This window comes from Meriones unguiculatus, chromosome 3 (genome assembly GCF_030254825.1).
Source record: "Meriones unguiculatus strain TT.TT164.6M chromosome 3, Bangor_MerUng_6.1, whole genome shotgun sequence".
Classification (NCBI taxonomy): Eukaryota; Metazoa; Chordata; class Mammalia; order Rodentia; family Muridae; genus Meriones; species Meriones unguiculatus.
This window is the reverse complement of record NC_083351.1, coordinates 122,981,919-123,001,780: the sequence shown is the minus strand read 5'-3', so window position 1 is coordinate 123,001,780 and position 19,862 is coordinate 122,981,919. Positions and strand designations below refer to the sequence as shown.

General features: G+C 40.4%; 1 protein-coding gene across 1 annotated transcript in view; it reads right to left on the bottom strand.

Annotated features, from left to right (window-relative positions):
• Positions 1-19,862, bottom strand: part of Ttc23l (tetratricopeptide repeat domain 23 like) — a 64,072-nt gene that overhangs the window by 34,132 nt on the left and 10,078 nt on the right. Inside the window, exon 3 of the mRNA XM_060380452.1 lies at positions 14,591-14,714. Coding sequence (XP_060236435.1) covers positions 14,591-14,714 — 124 coding nt within the window. The remainder of the gene's footprint in view (positions 1-14,590; positions 14,715-19,862) is intronic.

Genomic DNA, 19,862 nt, shown 5'->3' with positions numbered 1-19,862 from the left:
TCGTAGAAGAAAAATTTCCCAACTTGGAGAAAGATATGTCCATTAAAATACAAAAGGCCTACAGAACACCAAATAGACTGGACCAGAAAAGAACCTCCTCAAGTCACATCATAGTCAAAACAGGAAATCTACAGAACAAAGAAAAAGTATTAAAAGCAGCAAGGGAAAAAGACCAAGTAACATATAAAGGTAGACCTATCAGAATCGCACCAGACTTCTCAACAAAAACTATGAAAGCCAGAAGGGCCTGGGCAGATGTCATGCAGACTTTAAGGGACCACAGATGCTAACCCAGACTACTATACACAGCAAAGCTTTCAATCAACATAGATGGAGAAAACAAAATATTCCATGACAAAATTAAACTTAAACAATATCTACATAGAAACCCAGCCCTACAAAGAAAACTAGAAGGAAAACTCCAATCCAATGACATCAACTACACCCAAGAAAACACAGGATATAGATAACTTCACAGCAAAAAATTAAAAGAAAACAGTTAATAGTAACATCATCAACTCCACAATAAAAGGAATTAACATTTATTGGTCACTATTATCTATCAACAACAATGGACTCAAATCTCCAATAAAAAGACATGGACTAACAGAATGGTTGCAGAAACAGGACCCAACATTTTGCTACATCCAAGAAACAAATCTCTGCAATAAAGAAACACTACCTCAGAGCAAATGGCTGGAAAAAAGATTTTTCAAGCAAACAGACCCAGAAAATGAGCTAGAGTAGCTGTCTTAATATCTAATAAAACAGACTTTCAACAAAAATTAATCAAAAAAGATGAGGAGGAAAACTTCATTCTCATCAAAGGGAAAATCCACCCCAATCCTGAACATCTATGCCCCAAATACAAAGCACATGCATTCATAAACCGAACATTATTAATGTTCAAATCACATATTGATCTCAACACCTTAATAGTGGGAGACTTCAAGATTCCACTCTAACCAAGGGACATATCATCTAGACAGAAGCTAAATAGGGAAATAATGGTACTTAGGTCCTAAATCCCATGGACCTAATAGATGTCTACAGAACTTTTCATCCAAACTCAAAAGAGTATACCTTCTTTTCAGCACCTCACGAAACATTCTCAAAAACTGACCATATAGTTGGTCAAAAAGCAAGCCTCAGCAGATACAAGAAGATTTAAATAATCCCTTGTATCCCATCAGACCACCATGGCCTAAAACTAGACCTCAACAACAGAAATGACAAAAGCTTACATACACATGGAAACTAAACAACTCTCTACTCAATGATAGCTTTGGTCAGGGAAGAAATGAAAAGATAAATTAGAAGCTTCCTAAAATTCAACAAAAATGAAGGCACAACTTACCCAAACTTATGGGACACAATGAAAGCAGTGCGAAGAGGAAAGTTCATAGTACAAAGTGCCTCCAGAAAGAAGTCTGAGACATCCCATACATTAACTTAATGGCACACCTAAAAGCCCTAGGAAAAAAGAAGCAGTCATATCTAAGCAAAGTAGACTATTGGAAATAATCAAACTCAGAGCTGAAATAAATGAATTAGAAACAAAGAAAACAATTCAAAGAATCAATGAGACCAAGAGTTTGTCTCTGAGAAAATCAACAAGATAGACAAACCCTTAGCCAAACTAACTAAAAGGCAGAGAGGAACTATCCAAGTCAGCAAAATCAGAAATGAAGAGGGGGACATAACTACAGATATTGAGGAAATCCAAACAATCATTAGGTCTTATTACAAAAACCTATATGCTACAAAATTTGAAAATTTAGTGAAACAAACAATTTTTTTGATTGATTCTATTTACCAAAATTAAATTAAGATCAGGTAAATAGATTGAATAGTCCTATATCCCCCAAGGAAATAGAAGCAGTCATCAAAAGTCTCCCTCCCAAAAAAAGCCCAGGGCCAGATGGTTTCAGCGCAGAATTCTACCAGACTTTCAAAGAAGAGTTAACTCCAACTCTCTTCAAACTATTGCACAAAACAGAAACAGAAGGAACATTACTAAACTCATTCTATGAAGGCAGAGTCACCTTGATACCTAAACCACACAAAGACCCAACCAAAAAAGAGAACTTCAGATCTCTCTTATGAATATTGCTGCAAAAATATTCAATAAAATACTTGCAAACCAAATCCAAGAACACATAAAATATATCATCCACCATGACTGAGTAGGCTTCATCCCAGGCATGGAAGGGTGGTTCAATGTGTGGAAAACCACCATATAAACAAACTGAAGGAAAAAAACCACATGATCATCTCCTTAGATGCTGAAAAAGCATTTGACAAAATCCAACACCCATTCATGTTTAAAGTCTTGGAGAGATCAGTGATACAAGGCACATACCTAAACATAGTAAAGACAATATATAGCAGGCCTATTGCCAACATCAAACCAAACAGAGAGAAACTTAAATCAATCCCATTAAAATCAGGGACAAAGCAAGCAAGGCTGCCTGCTCTCTCTGTATTTCTTCAACATAGTACTTGAATTCCTAGCTAGAGCAGTAAGACAAAACTAAAGGAGATCAAGGGGATACAAATTGGAAAAGAAGAAGTCAAAGTATCACTATTTGTAGATGATATGGTATACATGAGTGACCCCAAAAATTCAACCAGAGAACTCCTTAAGCTGATAAATACTTTCAGCAAAGTTTCTGGATACAAAATAAACTAAAAAAAAAAAAAAAATCAGTAACCCTCCTGTATACAAAAGACAAAAGGCCTGAGAAAGAAATCAAGGAAACAACACCCTTCACAATAGCCATTAATAACATAAAGTACCTTGGGGTGACACTAACCAAGCACGTGAAAGACCTGTTTGAATAAAACTTCAAGTCTCTGAAGAAAGAAATTGAAGAAGATATCAGAAAATGGAAAGATATCCCATGCTCATGGATTGGTAGGATCAACATAGTGGAAATGGCTATCCTTCCAAAAGCAATCTACAGATTCAATGCAAATCAAAATACAATTCTTCACAGACCTTGAAAGAACAATTCTCAATTTCATATGGAAAAACAAAAAACCCAGAATTGCTAAAACAATCCTGTATAACAATAGATCATCTGGAGGTATCTCCATCCCTGATCTCAATTTGTACTTCAGAGCAATAGTAATAAAAACTGCATCGTACTGGCATAGAAACAGAATGGTGGATCTGTGAAATCAAATAGAAGACCCCAGAAATAAACCCACCCACCTACAGATATTTGATTTTTGACAAAGAAACCAAAACCATACAATGGAAAAGAGATAGCATCTTCAACAAATGGTGCTGGTCCAACTGGATGTCTACATGTAGAAAAAAATGCAAATAGACCCATATTTATCACCCTGCACAAAGTTAAAGTCCAAGTGGATCAAACACCTCAACATAAAACCAGACATACTAAATATGTTAGAAGAAAAAGTGGGGGAAGAGCCTTGACCTCATTGGCACAGAAGGCAACTTCCTGAACAGAACACCAACAATACAGGTTCTAAGATCAACAATCAATACCATATAAGGATATAACCTAGAATCCCTGCTCAGATATAGCACCTGGTAGCTCAGTAACCAAGTGGATTTCCCTAGTAAGGGGAACAGGAGCTATTTCTGACATGAACTCAATGACTGGCTCCTTTACCTCCCCCCACTCCTTCCACTGAGGGAGGAACAGTCTTGCTAGGCTACAGAGGAGGACATGGCAGCCACTCCTGAAGATACCTGATAAGCTAGGGTCAGATGGACGGGGAAGAGTACCTCCCCTAGCAGTGGACTTGGAAAGGGGCAGGGAAGTGATGAGGAAGGGAGGGTGGGATTGGGAGGGAATGAGGGAGGGATACAAAGTAAATAACCTGTGATTAATATAAAAAATAAAAATTAATAAAAAACATTCAAACCATAAAAAAATGGGACCTCAAGAAATTGAAAAGCTTCTGTAGAGCAAAGGATACTGTCGTCAGAACATTACAACAGCCTACAGACTGGGAAATGATCTTCACCTACGCTATATCTGACAGAGGGCTAATATCCAGAATATATAAAAAACTCAAGAAGTTAAACAGCAACAAATCAAGTAATCCAATTAAATGGGGTACAGAGCTAAACAGACTTCTCAATAGAAGAATATCAAATGGCAGAGAAACACTTAGAGAAATGCTCAACATCCTTAGCTATCAGGGAAATGCAAATCAAAACAACCCTGAGATTTCACCCTACACCCATCAGAATGGCTAAGATCAAAAACTCAAGTGACAACATATGCTGGAGAGGATGTGGAGAAAGAGGAACCCTACTCCACTGCTAGTGGGAATGTAACCTTGTACAACCACTTTGGAAATCAATGTGGCACTTTCTCAGATAATTAGGAATAGTGCTTCCTCAAGATCCAGCTATACCACTGCTAGGCATATATACAAAATATGCTCAAGTATACAACAAGGACATTTGCTTAACCATTTTCATAGCAGCTTTATTCTTAATAGCTAGAATCTGGAACCAACCCAGATGTCCCTCAACTGAGGAATGGATACGGAAATTGTGATACATTTTCACAATGGAATACACTCAGCAATTTAAAGCAAAACAAAATAAAATCATGAAATTTGCAGGCAAATGGTGGGATCTAGAAAAGATCATTCTGAGTGAGGCATCACAGAAGCAGAAAGACACACAATTGTACACCTAAAGAAGCTAAGAAAGAAGAAAGACCCTGGGTAAGATGAGCAATCCTCACTCAGAAAGGCAAATGGGATGGACATTGGAAGAGGGAAAAAACAGGGAACAGGGCAGGAGCCCACCACAGAGGGCCTCTGACTCTACCTAGCAGTGTATCAAAGCAGATGCTGAAACTCATAGCCAAACTTTGGGCAGAGTGCAGTGAATCTTATGAAAGAAAGGGGAGATAGAAAGACCTGGAGGGGACAGGAGCTCCACAGGGAGAGCAACAGAAACAGAAAATCTGGGAAAAGGGGTCTTTTCTGAGACTGATAATCCAACCAAGGACCATGCATGGAGACAGCCTAGAATTCAGTGGCTAGCTCTTTGATTACCTCCCCCTGAGGGGGAAGCAGCCTTACCAGGCCACAGAGGAAGGCAATGCAACCAGTCCTGATGAGACCTGATAGACTAGGATGAGATAGAAGGGGAAGAGGACCTCCTCTATCAGTGGATTTGGGGAGGGGCATGGGAGGAGATGGGGGTGGGAGGGTGGGATTAGGAGGAGATGAAGGAGGGAGCTATCGCTGGGATACAAAGTGAATAAACTGTAATTAATAAAAAAATTAATTAATTTTTTAAAAATCCCAGAACTTGGGTAGTCTAAGATCAAGACATCTACATGTAGGTATACTTCTTGCTGTATTCACATGCAAGATTCACAGGATCAATGAGAAAAAAAGGGCTTCCTGAAGCCTCTTTTATTGAGCCCACAATCTCATCCTTGAGGGAGGATCACTTGCAAGATCTATTCATCTCTAATTTGCTCCACCTTTTAATAATTTCACATTGGTGACACCTGAATTTTAGAGAGGACACATTCAAAACAAAGATGCTAAAATTCTGTGACTTTGTCTCACTTGTCAGGTACTTGGTGACATTCCTCATCGACTAATAGACTCCAAAAGTGAGACATTAGAAGCTGGTGTTGGTGTCTTAAAAATCCAAGATAATGTAATAGCAAACTGACACAGTCTTTATCAAATAGGTTGTTTTCCAAAATCACATGGACCCTTGGGAGTGCATCAACCCAACTCAGTTGTCTCCCTGCTTCCTGAGGAGCAAGAAAGGTAAACGTGGAGGAGTTAACTAAACATCCCCAGATCAGCATAGCCTTCTTCCTGGATGGATTAAGTGAAAGTGAAACAACTAGGTACCTGCCCTGAAGCATCCCCAGGCCTTTGCAGGCCCACCTTCCCTGCTCCAGTGCCTGGGCTGGCTGTGATATCTCTGAGAGAAACTGTCTTCAGGAGGACCATCTGCCAATGAGTTATACAGCTGTGTCCACACTCCTTGTTCCCCTGGAACATGCTGAACTGACAACCAATGGGGATTAAACAAACTATGTGGTCTGGAACCATCACACTTCAGAGCAAGCACTGAAAGGGAAAGCACAGCATTCACATCCTTTCTGGTTTGCGTGTGGTGCATGTACTCCTGTGGGCATGTGAGGTGTCATAGCATATCAGGGGATCTACACTTTTGTGCTGTTGTTAGCCTGTTCTTTCTCCTGTCCTCTGTTTTTAGTATTATATATCTTAATACTGTTGAACCTGATTTGCAATAAACGAAATGAATGAAGAGCACCCAAGCACATTTAATGAAAGGGGAACTAGGTCTCAAGACTTTGGAAACCACTGTTCTGGAGAAATGCATTCCAACCTTTTCATGTATGAAATTGCTTTGTTTATGTCTGAAGTAGTCCTAAGATTTACCGATGGCAACTATTTTTATGGCACATACTACTGGAGAAAGTGCATGATAAAATACCCTCTGAAGTTACTATCAATGACATTTTAAAGTGAATTTGCATTTTATTAATTGAAGTAAATCCTTTCACATCAAGAAATGCCTGTGCATAGGCATATGAGATGTTTTCTGGATCCTTCTATGAAGGGTGTCATAGCTGTACCATCATCTCTTCCTACAACTCTAATCTCCATGTCTTCAATCCCAGTGGTTGCTCAATCATTTTCCTTTACCTGTCCTTCCAGGCCAGGGACATAACCACTCTTGCACCCTCCACCCAGCCCCTGCACTTAAGGAGCATAAATGAGGTAAAAATCAGTGGCAGTAAAGCCTGCAGGAACCTGAGTCAGTGATGACAGATAAGTATTTATGAACTGCAAAGTGGATTCAAAGTTGTCTACTAAACATCTAAATGATTTGTTTTAGTGTGGGCAGGTTTTTTTCTGATGTTTTTCTCCTCTCTTTCCTCTGTCCTCTTCCTTCCTCCCTACTCTCTATATGTCTATCTTTGTTTCTCTCTGGTGTTTTGAGACAGAGTTTCTCAGTTTACACTACTGCCCAGACTCTCTCTATAGATCAGGCTGGCCTCCAACTCAGGGATCTGCCTGCCTCTGCCTTCCAAGTCCTGAATTAAAGGTGTGTGCCACCATGGCCCACCTTGGATGTTTCTTAACATGACTCAGGCCTGTTCAAAGTGACCCAGTCTTTTGAGGTCACTTTCGTCACTTGAAAGCAGTCACCTTTGGCCACCTTTTATGTTTAAGATGTTACTATCAAACAAGAGACCAAGGTCAAGGGTCAGATTTCCTAGAAATAAGTCCTGGCATAGCCACACACTTGTAATCTTGAACAAATTAGTTTGCCTGTGCCTCAAGATTTATTTTCCTAAAAGATGCCAATGAAAACACCTTCACAGAAACCACCAGTGTAACTAAATAGAAAAGCATTCTTGTTTAGAATACTTAAAGGTAGCTATCTTTTGTAAGGCCTAAGAGGATAACTTTGTGATATTTAAATGGCTTAAATTTTAGAATGCAGGATAAATTACTTTTAAAAAAAACTAAGCATTTTATACAAGAAAAGCTTTGTTTTCAGGTTTTTTTTCCAACTGCCAAATACATAGAATGTGCTTTAGAAGTAAAGTTTTCACTGAGGTGTTAGGAGTTGTAGCTCCTCCTTTCACTCTTTGCATTTCCAAACTCTAACCTTAAAAGCATCATGGCAGTGATTCACTTACTCAAAAACAGGAATTTGACGGTGACTTTTACATTTTCCAAGAAATGAGCATAAATAAATGTTGTTACCCAAAAATATGTTGAAATGAATTTCTCTTAACTGGCCACTTAAAATAATCCAAATTTTTATTTTAAGTTTAACCACAGTTCATTATATTACCAGGTTTTATTTGGGGGGGGTAGTTGGTTTTTTAAGTTTACAATTTTGTTAAGACAGAATGTAGTAAAATGTTTAAGTGGCCTCATTTCAAAAAAAAAAAAAAAAAAGAAAGAAAGAAAAGAAAAGAAAGGAAAAAGAAAAATTAAATGCCTTCCATCTTATTTTGCTCTCACAGATAAATTTAGTTTATGAGAAAGGATTGGGTGGTGCTGGAACAGAGTCTGGCACAGTAACCACTATTATTCCTAGAGTCAGCTCCCCTTATTGAATAATTTATTGGATCTGTCTTAACTTTGAGAATTTTTCATGGGTCTGCTTTTAGATTCTCTCAAATACAACCTCACTTTAAGCTGGAGTTAGGCTTCCTGCAGGCTAGATCATCCGTGGGAGTGTTTGTTTGGATTTGCTTTAAATCATCCTCAGTTGTGTCCTTACCGGGTTTTTTTCTAATTAGAGAAAAAAGACTCATGACTTTTCCTTTTTCTGATTTTGTAGCACTTACAACAGAGCTCGGAATACCTGGACAGTTTCCAGTTACAACAAGCTGACTGATTAATTTACTGTCCCGTTAATAATTAGCCAAAGAGCAGGAAACTGCTTGTCCACATACGTATGCTCCTTCCTGTGCACTTGGAGACAGCTCAGCATCTGCTGCCAAGCTATCCTGGTGATCTTGCCTGCCCTGTTTCAGCTGCTGTGTCATCAAGCTCTTTGGAATTTCTCCTCAGGGCAGTTGGAAGCAGAGTTCCATTTCTGGCATCCTTTATCTCATCGAGCAACAGCCACCTACATATTCTGCTCTCTTGTGGACACCCTCCCAACCTACTGATTGAATAGGGTGTCACTATGTAGCCCAAATGTTATATAAGGAACTTTTATTTTCCTCCTTCATTTTTTGTCTGGGAGGCTCACTGCCTCTATCAGCTAACCTAGGCCTAGTCTTGGAAGCTTTTAACCTCCATACACTCTAACCTAGGCCTAGAATGTTTCAATGGCTGAGACTTCCTGCTGAATGACCTCACTGTTTCTTTTTAAAAGACTTACTGAGCTCTGGGCTAGCTGGTTCAACTCAGCTGTTCTGGCTCAAACTCCTCCTCCCAGCTGACTTATTCAGTCTGGCTTCTCTCTCTCTCAGCCCTGGAATTCCTCTGTTTGACCTCAAACTAACTCCAGCAATCTGCTCCAATCTCCTGCCTCCTTTTCATTCTCTGGCGCATTCAGTCTTCACCTGAATTCTCTCTCTTTGCAACCTATCTTTCTATTACTGTCCCAGTAAAACTGCCTCCTCTCCTCTTTGTATTGCACCTTTTCCTCTCTCTTCTCATGATAGTTGGGCATATCCTATTCTGTCACATCTTTCTCTGATTCATCACTGTTTTCTGCCATTCAATTAGGCATCACTTTCAAACATAAATGCTTCCTTCTACAAACTATCTTTACCTTCATTGTTTGGGATTAAAGGCATGTACCACCATGCCTGAATCTAAGCTTCTCTTTACCTGAAACTTGCTCTATACCAGGTTGGCCTTGAACTCATAACTTCTTGCCTTTGTCTTCTGGATTAAAGACATATTTGTATTCCAGCCAAATCACAAAAACTAGGTCGTCTTTGGATGTGATCTCTTTCCAGAACAGCCTGAATTCAATTTTCTTCACAGGCTTGTATATAATAATACTCTTGCTTCAGTCTCCCAAGTGTTGGGACTACAGTTATGTATCCATATCCAGCTACCCCATTAAAAAAAATCCTTCCTGTGCTGAATAACAATGGCCTCCATAGTCTTATATATCTCAATGCTTGGCCAACAGGGAGTGGCAGTACTTGAGAGGGATGAAGAGGTGTGGCCTTGGTGGAGTAGCTGTGGCCTTGTTGGAAGTGTACCAGTCCCACTGTCTCTCTCTTCCTATGGCCTGTGGATCCAGATGAAGACTGTCAGCTACCTCTCCAGCAACATGCCTTCCGGCATTCTACCACACTCTCCACCATAATGACAATGAACTAAATGTCTGAAACTGTAAGCAAGCCCCAATCAAATACTTTCTTCTATATAAGAGTTGTCATTGCCATAGTGTCTCTTCACAGAAAGTAGAACACTAAGACACTTCCAATACTCTTTCCCAACTTGTTCCCCCCTCTGCCTAAAATATTACTGTATCTCCTTTATAAAATGTCTTCTTTTTTGACATTTTTAGCTCTCCTTCCTATCTCCTTTCATCTTTTTCAATATGTAGTATATATAGCATGTAATCCAGCTAGCCATGGTGGCAAACCTGTCATCCCAGCATTCACAAGGCTTAGGCAGGAGGAGTATGAGTTTGAGGCTAGCCTGGTCTACAAAATGAAGCACTGACTCAAAACCAATCAAACTAAACCAAAACAAGAGAATGTGCAGCATAATCATTGGTCCCTGTTCCTTGAACTTATCCCTGGAATCTGTCTAATGCTATGACTACTGCGGAGAAACTGATCTAAGGCTTCCAAAGTCCAACCACATACATCACAAATCACAATTTCTTACTCCCCACATTGCTGAAACATTTTACTTGATCCTTTGTACTCAATTCTTTGCTGAGTAAGTCTTTCCCATTTCCCTTTGTTCCTATTCATTAACATGTCCATATTTAAGTCTTTTTGAATATTCCTCTTCTCTTTGTATCTTGGACATTTTATGGACTCCTGTAATTACAATAGCTCCCTTCAATGCTTATAACATACACATTTCCTCTCTGGTCTTAGTCTCAAATTGTCCTCATGCTTATGACTTTCCTTCTTGATCCACACATTTTGTTTCCAGATTTCTAACGCCAAGTAAGAAGGTTTTTCTACTGCAATTCAAAATCAACACACCAAAGCCTGCACCCAGGCAGGCCTGCTAGTGCATGCCATCAATGCCAGCAGTGAGAGGCAGTCAGATCTCTATGAGTCTGAGGTAGGCAGGGCTATACAGTGAAAACCTAGCTCAAAAACAAACACACAAGCAAGCAAGTAAGCAAGCAAACAATAACAAAAAACCTTCTACACAATAATTGCAATTCTCCTTTTCAGGACCTATTTGTGAATGAAAACTGCATCTTTGGTGTCAAGGTCACCTCTGGGAGTTCACCTTTTTTTTTGGGGGGGGGGTTGATGAAAAGACAGGATGTCAGTCATGTAACCCAGGCTGGCCTTCAAACTTCTCTGTGGTTTGGCTTCTAGTTTGTGATCCTATCGCTGCTCCCGCTTCCTAGCTGCTATGGGCTACAAGAATGTGCTGCTGTGCCCTCCTGTCAATGATTATTTTAGGATAGATGATTTATTTCTATGGTTGAAAAGCTAAAACCAAGCCAGCATTTGGGAGATGGAAAGAGGAGGATCAAGACCTGGAGTTCAACTTCATTCTCAACTACATAGTTAAGTTAGAGGCCAGCCTGGGCTATATAATAATAATACAACATCTTAAAAAAAAAAAGTTGAAGGTATAGGAAATGGCAGACATTGAGGCCTAATTTCCAGTCTGGTTTACTCTCTATTATATTTTTTCTTTTCTTTCTTGTATATTGTCTATTCTCCTTTTAACACAGGAAGAACTGAATTCTTTTTTTTTTTTTTTCTTCTCAATGCAGTTTATTCAGGAACCTTGAACAATCTTCTGTCCCTGGGGAAAGCCAGCCCACAGCTTAAATAGCCTCTGGATAGCCAACCCCAGCGTGCCACGTGGGCAATGCAGATAGGTCCACATACACGGAAGCAAGCCAGATCCTCAGCCTTAGCCAAATATGGAGTTGTTTGTGACAGACAGCACTCACCATCGGGAAGGTGGAAGGCGGAAACCAGCTCCATCTTTAAGGAAGAACTGAATTCTAATGGTACACTTCACTGTGATTCCCTTTTCCCTAAAGATGCATTCAGATATTTCCTTGACAGTATGTAGAGGTCCTTCATACTTGTTAATAACTCATACTCCTTTTGTGTAAATCATAAATCATACTCATTCTTGTTCTTTATTGACAAATTCTTTGTTTCTAATATTTCAGTACCATAACCAATTTTCAAAGAATAACCTTACCTGTATGTTCTAAATGAGTATTTAAGAAAGATTCATGGGAATGGGATTTGGTTTTAAAAATTATTTTTTCTTCATAGGCTCCCGAATTCTTACTTTTTTACCCATTCATTCTCGGTTTAGCCTTAGTATTAGATCCAGATAACACAGAAAGCATGCGAGGTTAGTTTAGCTAAAGGGCTGCTTTGATGTTTTCATTGTTCAGCTGGAAAATCTCCAGCAGCCATCCTCACCTACTATAGCAGCACAACGTTCTTAGCCCCTGTTTAAAAGTCATGCTGTTATCTGCCCAGCACAGTCCCCTTCCCAAGTTCATCTTCTTGGTCCAAATCATGGCTAGATACGGCACTTCCCTGCTGTCTAACAGGTGCCCCACATCACCGGCCAAAGCCTTCACCTCTGCCCTAGTCTTTCATTAGAACATGACCTCAACATGCTTTCTCCTACCAACTACACCCTATCAATTCCCACAGTCTTTCTCAAATGCACACACAAACACACATACCATCGACCACGTACTGCCTCCATCAGGAATGACTCCATTCAACCTTTCCAAGGGCTTTTATTTAAATTAATTACAGAACATTAACCTTAAACGCCTGCTCTCACAGGTCTCTGGGTAGCTTACTTCAACATAAGCCGTTCTAAGTTCTTTGAAGGTGTGTCTACACATTATATTCTCAGTGTGCTCTTCCTGGTATTCCTTTCGTATGTTCAGATTGCTCTCAAAATACTTACTAAAAGATTGCTTATTGAGAGAAATCAGCCTTTTGGGTTTGACATCTGTATTCCAATGCAGGAAAGGACACAGAGGAAAACAAAAAAGCAGTTCTTATCTCTATAAAACTTGCACATGTGCAGCCAGGTCTGAACACATGCATGGATGTTCTCTCCTTCCCCACTATAGGCTGATTCATACATTCTGTCCATCTGTCCATTTTAAAAGCAGTTACAGGATCAAGAACAATAAGAGTAAGTAAATCTCAGGGGGTCCTTTATTCCCTCAAAGGTCTATGATGTTGAAAGCCTTGTTCCAGTCAATGGGACAAACACTAGAAGAGTCCTAAGGGGAAGACCAGGTAGAGACTACAACTGAAATCTGAGGCATGAGGCTACTCTCAGTCAAAGGTGGTGATCAGTGTATTCTAGAAAAAGTCTAGGTTCAGTGTCAGGGACTCAGAGTTAAAGTCAGGTACTTCTTTCTAACTAGATATTTTTCCCACCTAGAAAAAAACCAATAAAACACAGAAGTCTCTCATCTTAACTTCTTATCCCAACTCAAGTAGCAGAAAGAACTGTGAATTTCAGAGAAAAGGCTGTTGACACCATCTTTTGTGGGATCACCTCCTCACCTATTTGGACTCAGCTCTGAATTGAATTGGAAAGGTAAACCTGCCAGTCAGTTTGTGCTTGACAATGCAAAGGAATATGAAACAAGTTTCTCATATTGCCTGACCATGGTTATCTTCTACTCACACCATAAGAAATAGCCTCTGGCCTTATGTTAAGATCAGACAGACCTTCCTTTTCACTTCATACTGTCCATCTCCTCAAGTCTGAATTCTAGCCAAGCCTGTTAAGTAGTGACTATAAATCAGGCTTTCTCAAAGCCCAGACAGTGTTCTTAATCTTAACGGAGACCCAACTTCCATCTCCATTAGGTCTCCAAACTTGACCTCATTTGACCTCTGACTACCAACTGCCACTCCTGAGACCAGACCACACTTCTTTTGGAAATCCCGTATTCTCCTGTAACTTCCATGACACAGCCCTTCATTTTTCTTCTCTGCCTCCCCTCCTTGCTGTCTATTCCCAAAACTCCTGCTTTCTGCTCTTGTGTCCTCTGCCCTCTTTCATCCTCTTTTTACATTTTTTTTTCTGATCAAATTGTCCAACCCTATGGCTTCTATTTGTTACTTTGTATTGATTGACCCCAAACTCATGTTTTCCTAGCTGTGGATCTACTTTTCAGTTTCCAACTATTCTAGTTGGCTTTTCTGTTGCTAGGCAAACATCATAACCAGAAGCACCATGGGAAGGAAAGTTTTATTTGACTTCAGTAAGGACTCTCACCGTTTGGAACTGAGGAGAGTCTAGGATGTTTTGAATAAGGGGTTTCATATAGAATATCCACTTCTCAGCTCCTACTCACTCTTGTTGCAGAAATGCCTCAATCTGTTGAAGATATTTATTGAGCCCTTAATGAGAAGTCCTGCGCCCAGAGCTTTTACTCAGGTTCCAGTCTTAGTAAATGGATTCAAGCCTGTACTCCTGTACCAGAACAAGGTACCTATCCAAGGTTTCTCTGGGTAGTTGTGGCTGTACTAGAACTCACACTGTAGACCACATGGAGTAGACTATGGAGTAGACCTCAGACATCTGCCTAGCTCTGCCTCTTGAGTGATGGGACTAAAGGAATATGCCACCACAACCCAGAAGTCTTCACAAAACCCAGAAGGGATTTGTGAGGACTAAAAACCATATACTACACCTTGGCACATAGTGGGCATTCAGTAACTACTGTCATCACCATCATTTTTTATTACTAAGCTACACTGTCTCTTTTGCCCATGGACTCCTCCTTTCTCTTGATGAGGCGTGGCATGGAATCAAATAGGGGGCCCTCCCGCTCATCCCAGCCCCCAAGAGGCTCACTTTGGCCTCACAGGCTGGGGAAAGCAAGTACCTCTCAGTGTCAGGTAACCATAAGCCAGGTTGGCTAAAGCCTGTGCACATTTCCAGTGTTCGTTTCCAAAAATAATCTGAGAAAGGATGAAACACCGAATCAGCTCCTTGTTCGCTTTGGTATTCTGCAAAGAGGGGAAAGTCATTTAAGGGATAGAAAACAGGATTGGGCCCACTAGAGGGCAGGATGGCATTGGCATGGCATCTCTGTTGTCATTATCTCTCATCACACTGAGTCTGGTTGGCTCCACCTCATACATATATCCTAAAACCAAGCTGTTCTAATTTCTACTTTGAGTCCTTTGTCTCTCAGCCGCCTCCATCTTTTATGTGACTCAACAGTACACCTTCCTAGCTGCTGCCACTCTTGTCTCCCACACTCTGTCTTCTAATAGCCAGAGACCTTGCTTTAACACTTTGTCATGGAAGACTTTCTTTACAGATAGAGTGAATGACACAACTTCATCACTTTCCTGTTTCCTGTCATTGTCAGTCTTACTCAGGCCTATAACATCTCCATACCCTCACTTTCTACTGAAGAAAATCTGTATTATTTCATCCATTTATATCTCAAAGATAGCTCTAAAAGATGTGAGACTGGAAACAACCACAAGCCAGGCACAGTGGCACACGCCTGAAACTCCAGTATTCAGGGAGGCAGAGGTAGGTGGATCTCTGTGAGTTTGAGGCCAGCCTGGTCTCCAAAGTGAGTCCAGGACAGCCAGTATTACACAGAAACCTTGTCTCAAAAAACCAAAATAAGAAAAAGAAGTAGAAAACAAAATCATTATCACCAAATGTTAACAGCAATTTCTTAATAACAATCATGTCATATGCCTAATATTTTGAAATTTTTCAAAATTGTTGTTGTTTGGTGTTTGGTATATAGCTCAGGCTGGCCTTAAAGTTATGATCCTCCTGCCGCTGCCAAGTACTGAGTGCTACCATGCCCAGGTCATCTTTAAAAAATATTTAAGCACAACTGCTTTGTAAGTATGGTATTATTTTCTTTCATAAAATAATATTTGCTTGTCTTGTTTCCTGATGCTAGCACACCTACATAGTTCAATTCATAAAAGAATATAAGTGACAATTTCCTAATTCTCCATCATTGCTTCCTAATATGTTGGAATAGTTCTCTAAAATGAAAATCCTCAGGACTGGCTAAATGGCTAAGTAGATAAAAGTACTTGATGCCTAAAAATGCAAGCTTCGTGATCTAAAGTTAAATCCCTGGATCACATGTAACGGTGGAAAGAGAGAACAGATTCTACACACTTGTTCTCTGATCTCTATATGTGTACCATGTTGCATGCACATGTGCACACACACATGTAGTCATCAATAATAACGAATTAAAAAAAATAAATTTCCCCATCTTCTTTTTTGGCTAACCCATAGTACAGTTTTTAATGGAAAGGCAGGATACAAGATCATTCTTTTCCATTTGCCACCAATTTTCATAATAAAAGTTCATTCATGAGCATCCTCAAATAGTGAGCAGGTACTTTTTTACAATTATTATAAGCTTAAATGCTTTTAAACATTTTATGTGGCAAGATAATCCTTTAAAAGTAGACTTAGCTTATATGACTGTCCCATATAAATAAATTATCCTTTTTATTTTGAAATTAAATCCAAAGTGTTTACCGGGGCGTCCAGCTGTGCTCAGTATGGACCTACAGTAATCACTTCTTTATTCTTCTACCCCTCTCCTTTCTCATCTTTATTCCATTGCTGCAGCACACTGCCCAGCTGATTCTGAATAGGGCAAAATAGCTTCCACTGTGGGCTCCCCAACCTGAGATGCTTGTTTGAGTACTGCAGTCTCTGATTTCACTTTCATTTCATTCACCTTCAGAGACTATTATTGTTGGTTACCTTTCTAAAATAACCATTCGCTACGTCTTACCTGTTTTTTTTTTAACTCATGGTACTCCCATCTGAAATTGCTGTTGGTTTGTTTATGATCTGCCACCCCAAATAGACTATAACTTCCTTAAGAAGTTTATTCCTGTTGGGTGTGATGATTCGTGCCTTTAATCTCAGCACTTGGAAGGCAGAGGCAGACAGATCTCTATGAAATAGGGGCAGTTTGGTCTATATAGCAAGTCCAGGACAGCTAGAGCTATGCAGCAAGACACTGTCTCAAAAAAGAGAGGGGAGAGAGAGAGAGAGAGAGAGAGCTTATCCCTCTCATTCACTGTTACAGGACCATGCACAGAGGAGGTATAGTCTCAGCATCCAGGGACTGGATCACCTCTTGTAATATGGATAAAGACAGAGTAAAGGAAAGAGCCCAGCAGAGAACTCTAGAAATGATGAAATACATGTGTTGGCAACTTTACATAGTTATCCAGGGGCTACAGTGGTCAACAAATTCAGATACCAGGTGACAGGAAATAGCACTTTATGGGATCAAAAGCTAGAGCTCTAGCCCGTTGTCATGTTTATTAGTTATACATTGCTTTGAGGGCAGTCACCCAGATCCCAGCTTCCTTTCCTAAAATTAGAAGCCTATAACATCTACCATAAAGAGTTATAGTATAAAAATCATTAGTTCATGTTCACGTGATTTATAATTTTTAAAAGTATCTAATTATATCCAACTTAAAATATAGTAACCCTTCATATGGGCCCACAGACTACCTCCCTCCTGATGCCTACACTTCCTACCTTACCCAGGTCCTTCATCTTCTTTGAAGGATGCCAGAGACATTTCCCAATACTTTAGGAATATACAATCAGCATTTTGGAGATTTAATTATGGGCTAACCATAGTAAGCATTAAGTTCTATTTTGAGCATTAAAATATATATATACCAGAAATCCTAGAAGCTCTGAGTTGGACTGGCTGGCCCTTATCAGTGTGCCTCACCTCTACACTCCTTGTCCTTGGGAAGGAAATGCCACTAGTGTGGGCTTTAGAGGCCACCCCTCCACTGTTACTCACAGTAGTGTCCTGTCCTGCAGGGCTGTGACTATTAGACGGAGTGGCATTTAACTGCCAAGATATAAATATTTCCATTATCTAAACTGGCCAAAGAGTTTCAAACCTTAAAAACTACTTGCTATGCTGGCTGGTCTTCATTGCCAACTTGACGCAAACTAGTCTATTGTGGATATAAACATGTTTTTGTTTTGGTCCCAGGTGTGGGATGTGGGACAGATTCAGATGGTCCACAGAAGCAGACTATTTGCCTCATGCGGGCTCTGAGAGGGGCTCTTTGCCAGCTGCAGATAGTTTAAATCTAAGGACTCTGGAGAAAGAATAAATGCCAGAGCCCAGAGAGTGTGAAGGAAAAAAAGAACAACGCTGCTCCTGTTTTGGTATAATGTTCTTTTAAAATGTATATGCCTTACCCTTGTTAATTCAAATGCTGATTTCCCCACCCCCAACTCTCTGGTTTCAATCTGGATATTGCATTGTGATACTCACTATAAGGATCCTGTCTCAACTCTTGTGTAAACAGGACACAAATAAAGCAACTAGATACAATGTTGTGCAATGGGAGGAGCCAGAGGACAGGAAAGAGGGGAGGAGCTAGAGAACAGGAAGGGGCAAGAAGGAGGAGGAGCTCGAGGAGAGGAGAGCACGAGGAGAGCAGAGCTGGAGGAGAGAGTTTGGTGGACGTGGAGCATGAACCAGACCCAAGATTTCACAAAAAGCAAGTATAATGTGGGAAATTTAAATGTTAAGAAACTGAGGGCTTGGAAGTTTAGGAGGGAGTAAATATTGCCCAGCATTGTGTTCTAGGTTAACTAAAAACCCAGTCTCTGTGTGGTGATTTGTTTATACAGCTGCTGAGGATTAACAGCAGCATTACTAAAAGATAAACCGGTAGTAAATATTAATAACCACTTATAACACTCCTGCTTCCCCCTTGCTGTTCCTCATTGCTGTTGTGAAACAAGAAGTTAGAGAGCTCCTGAAATGAGAATTGGACTGGTTTCACGGAGCCCAATGACCCTAACTAGCAGGAGGCAGCTAAGAAAACTGTACCACCTCTGCCACTAACCCTTTCTCTTACCTGGTGTTGGGGGTGCTGGAAGTGATTGGACTGGAGTAGGGAGAAAAAGATATAAAAAAATGTAAATGAAAGCTTTTGTTGTTGTTGTTGTTTTAAGTACGCCTACAAGGGTCACCTGGGAAGAGCAGCTCTTAATGGAGGACTGCTCTGATCAGGCTGGCCTCCAGTTCATGTCTGTGGAGCTTACAAGGGTCACCTGGGAAGAGCAGCTCTTAATGGAGGACTGCTCTGATCAGGCTGGCCTCCAGTTCATGTCTGTGGAGCATTTTCTTGATTGCTAATTGATGTACGAGGGCCCATACCCACTGTGGGCAGAAAGCTAGTTGGGCATGAGAGAGAGAAAACTAGAAAGCATCTTTTCTCCATGGTTTCTGCCTGTACTTCCCTCTGTGACAGGCTGTTATCTGCCAGTGTATGATAAAGAAACCCTTTCCTCTCCAAGTTGCTTTTGGTCATGGTGCTTACCACAGCAACAGAAACAAAGAAGTATAGTGGCTCTGTGGAGAAGATGGTACTTTCTTGCTTACAGATGTGGTATTTCCAGAGTGCATGCTGAGGGAGATCCAGGCTGTGGCAGTTGTCCACTGCAAGTTCTCTGGACAGTTTGCAGAGGTAGGCTTAGATACTCATTAGCAGTGTCAACATTGTTTGCCTCTAAGGGCCTTCACAGCCTCCCCTGAGCCCTCTCTCTGCTTTCCTCACATGTACTTTAGAATCATTTCCCCTTGACCACGAATGGCCAGATGTCAGTGGGTGAGCTTATGTGTTGGAAATCAGTGTATGAACCTCTCTTGATAAATCACAGTCTAAGAGCAGGCTGGTGGCTGTGTCCTGATAAGGTAAGTCAATATGTCGCTATCTCAAGATCCTAGGTTTTGAACAGTTTTGTTTATACACTTGTGAATTCCCAAGGCCTGCTGAGCTTTGGAAATGCATGTATCTTCATCTGGACTCTTACCTCTGCTACTTTCTGTTCTTGACTTTTGGTTTGTGGTTGATATTACTGTGGCGTAGATCCTACCTGCAGCAAGTGTCTGCTTGACTTACTAGCATTCTTGGCCTCTTGCGACATTATCCTGACCCTTTCCTTTCCCGGTAAGTAAGGCTAACGAAACAGTAACTAGATATGACAAACACTGAATGGTACACGCTTGGTTAAAAGTTAAATGCATGAGCCCTCCTGTGAGGAGCAGACAACAAAGTGGACAGAGAACTGGAGGGTATCCTGGCTCCCCGACTACA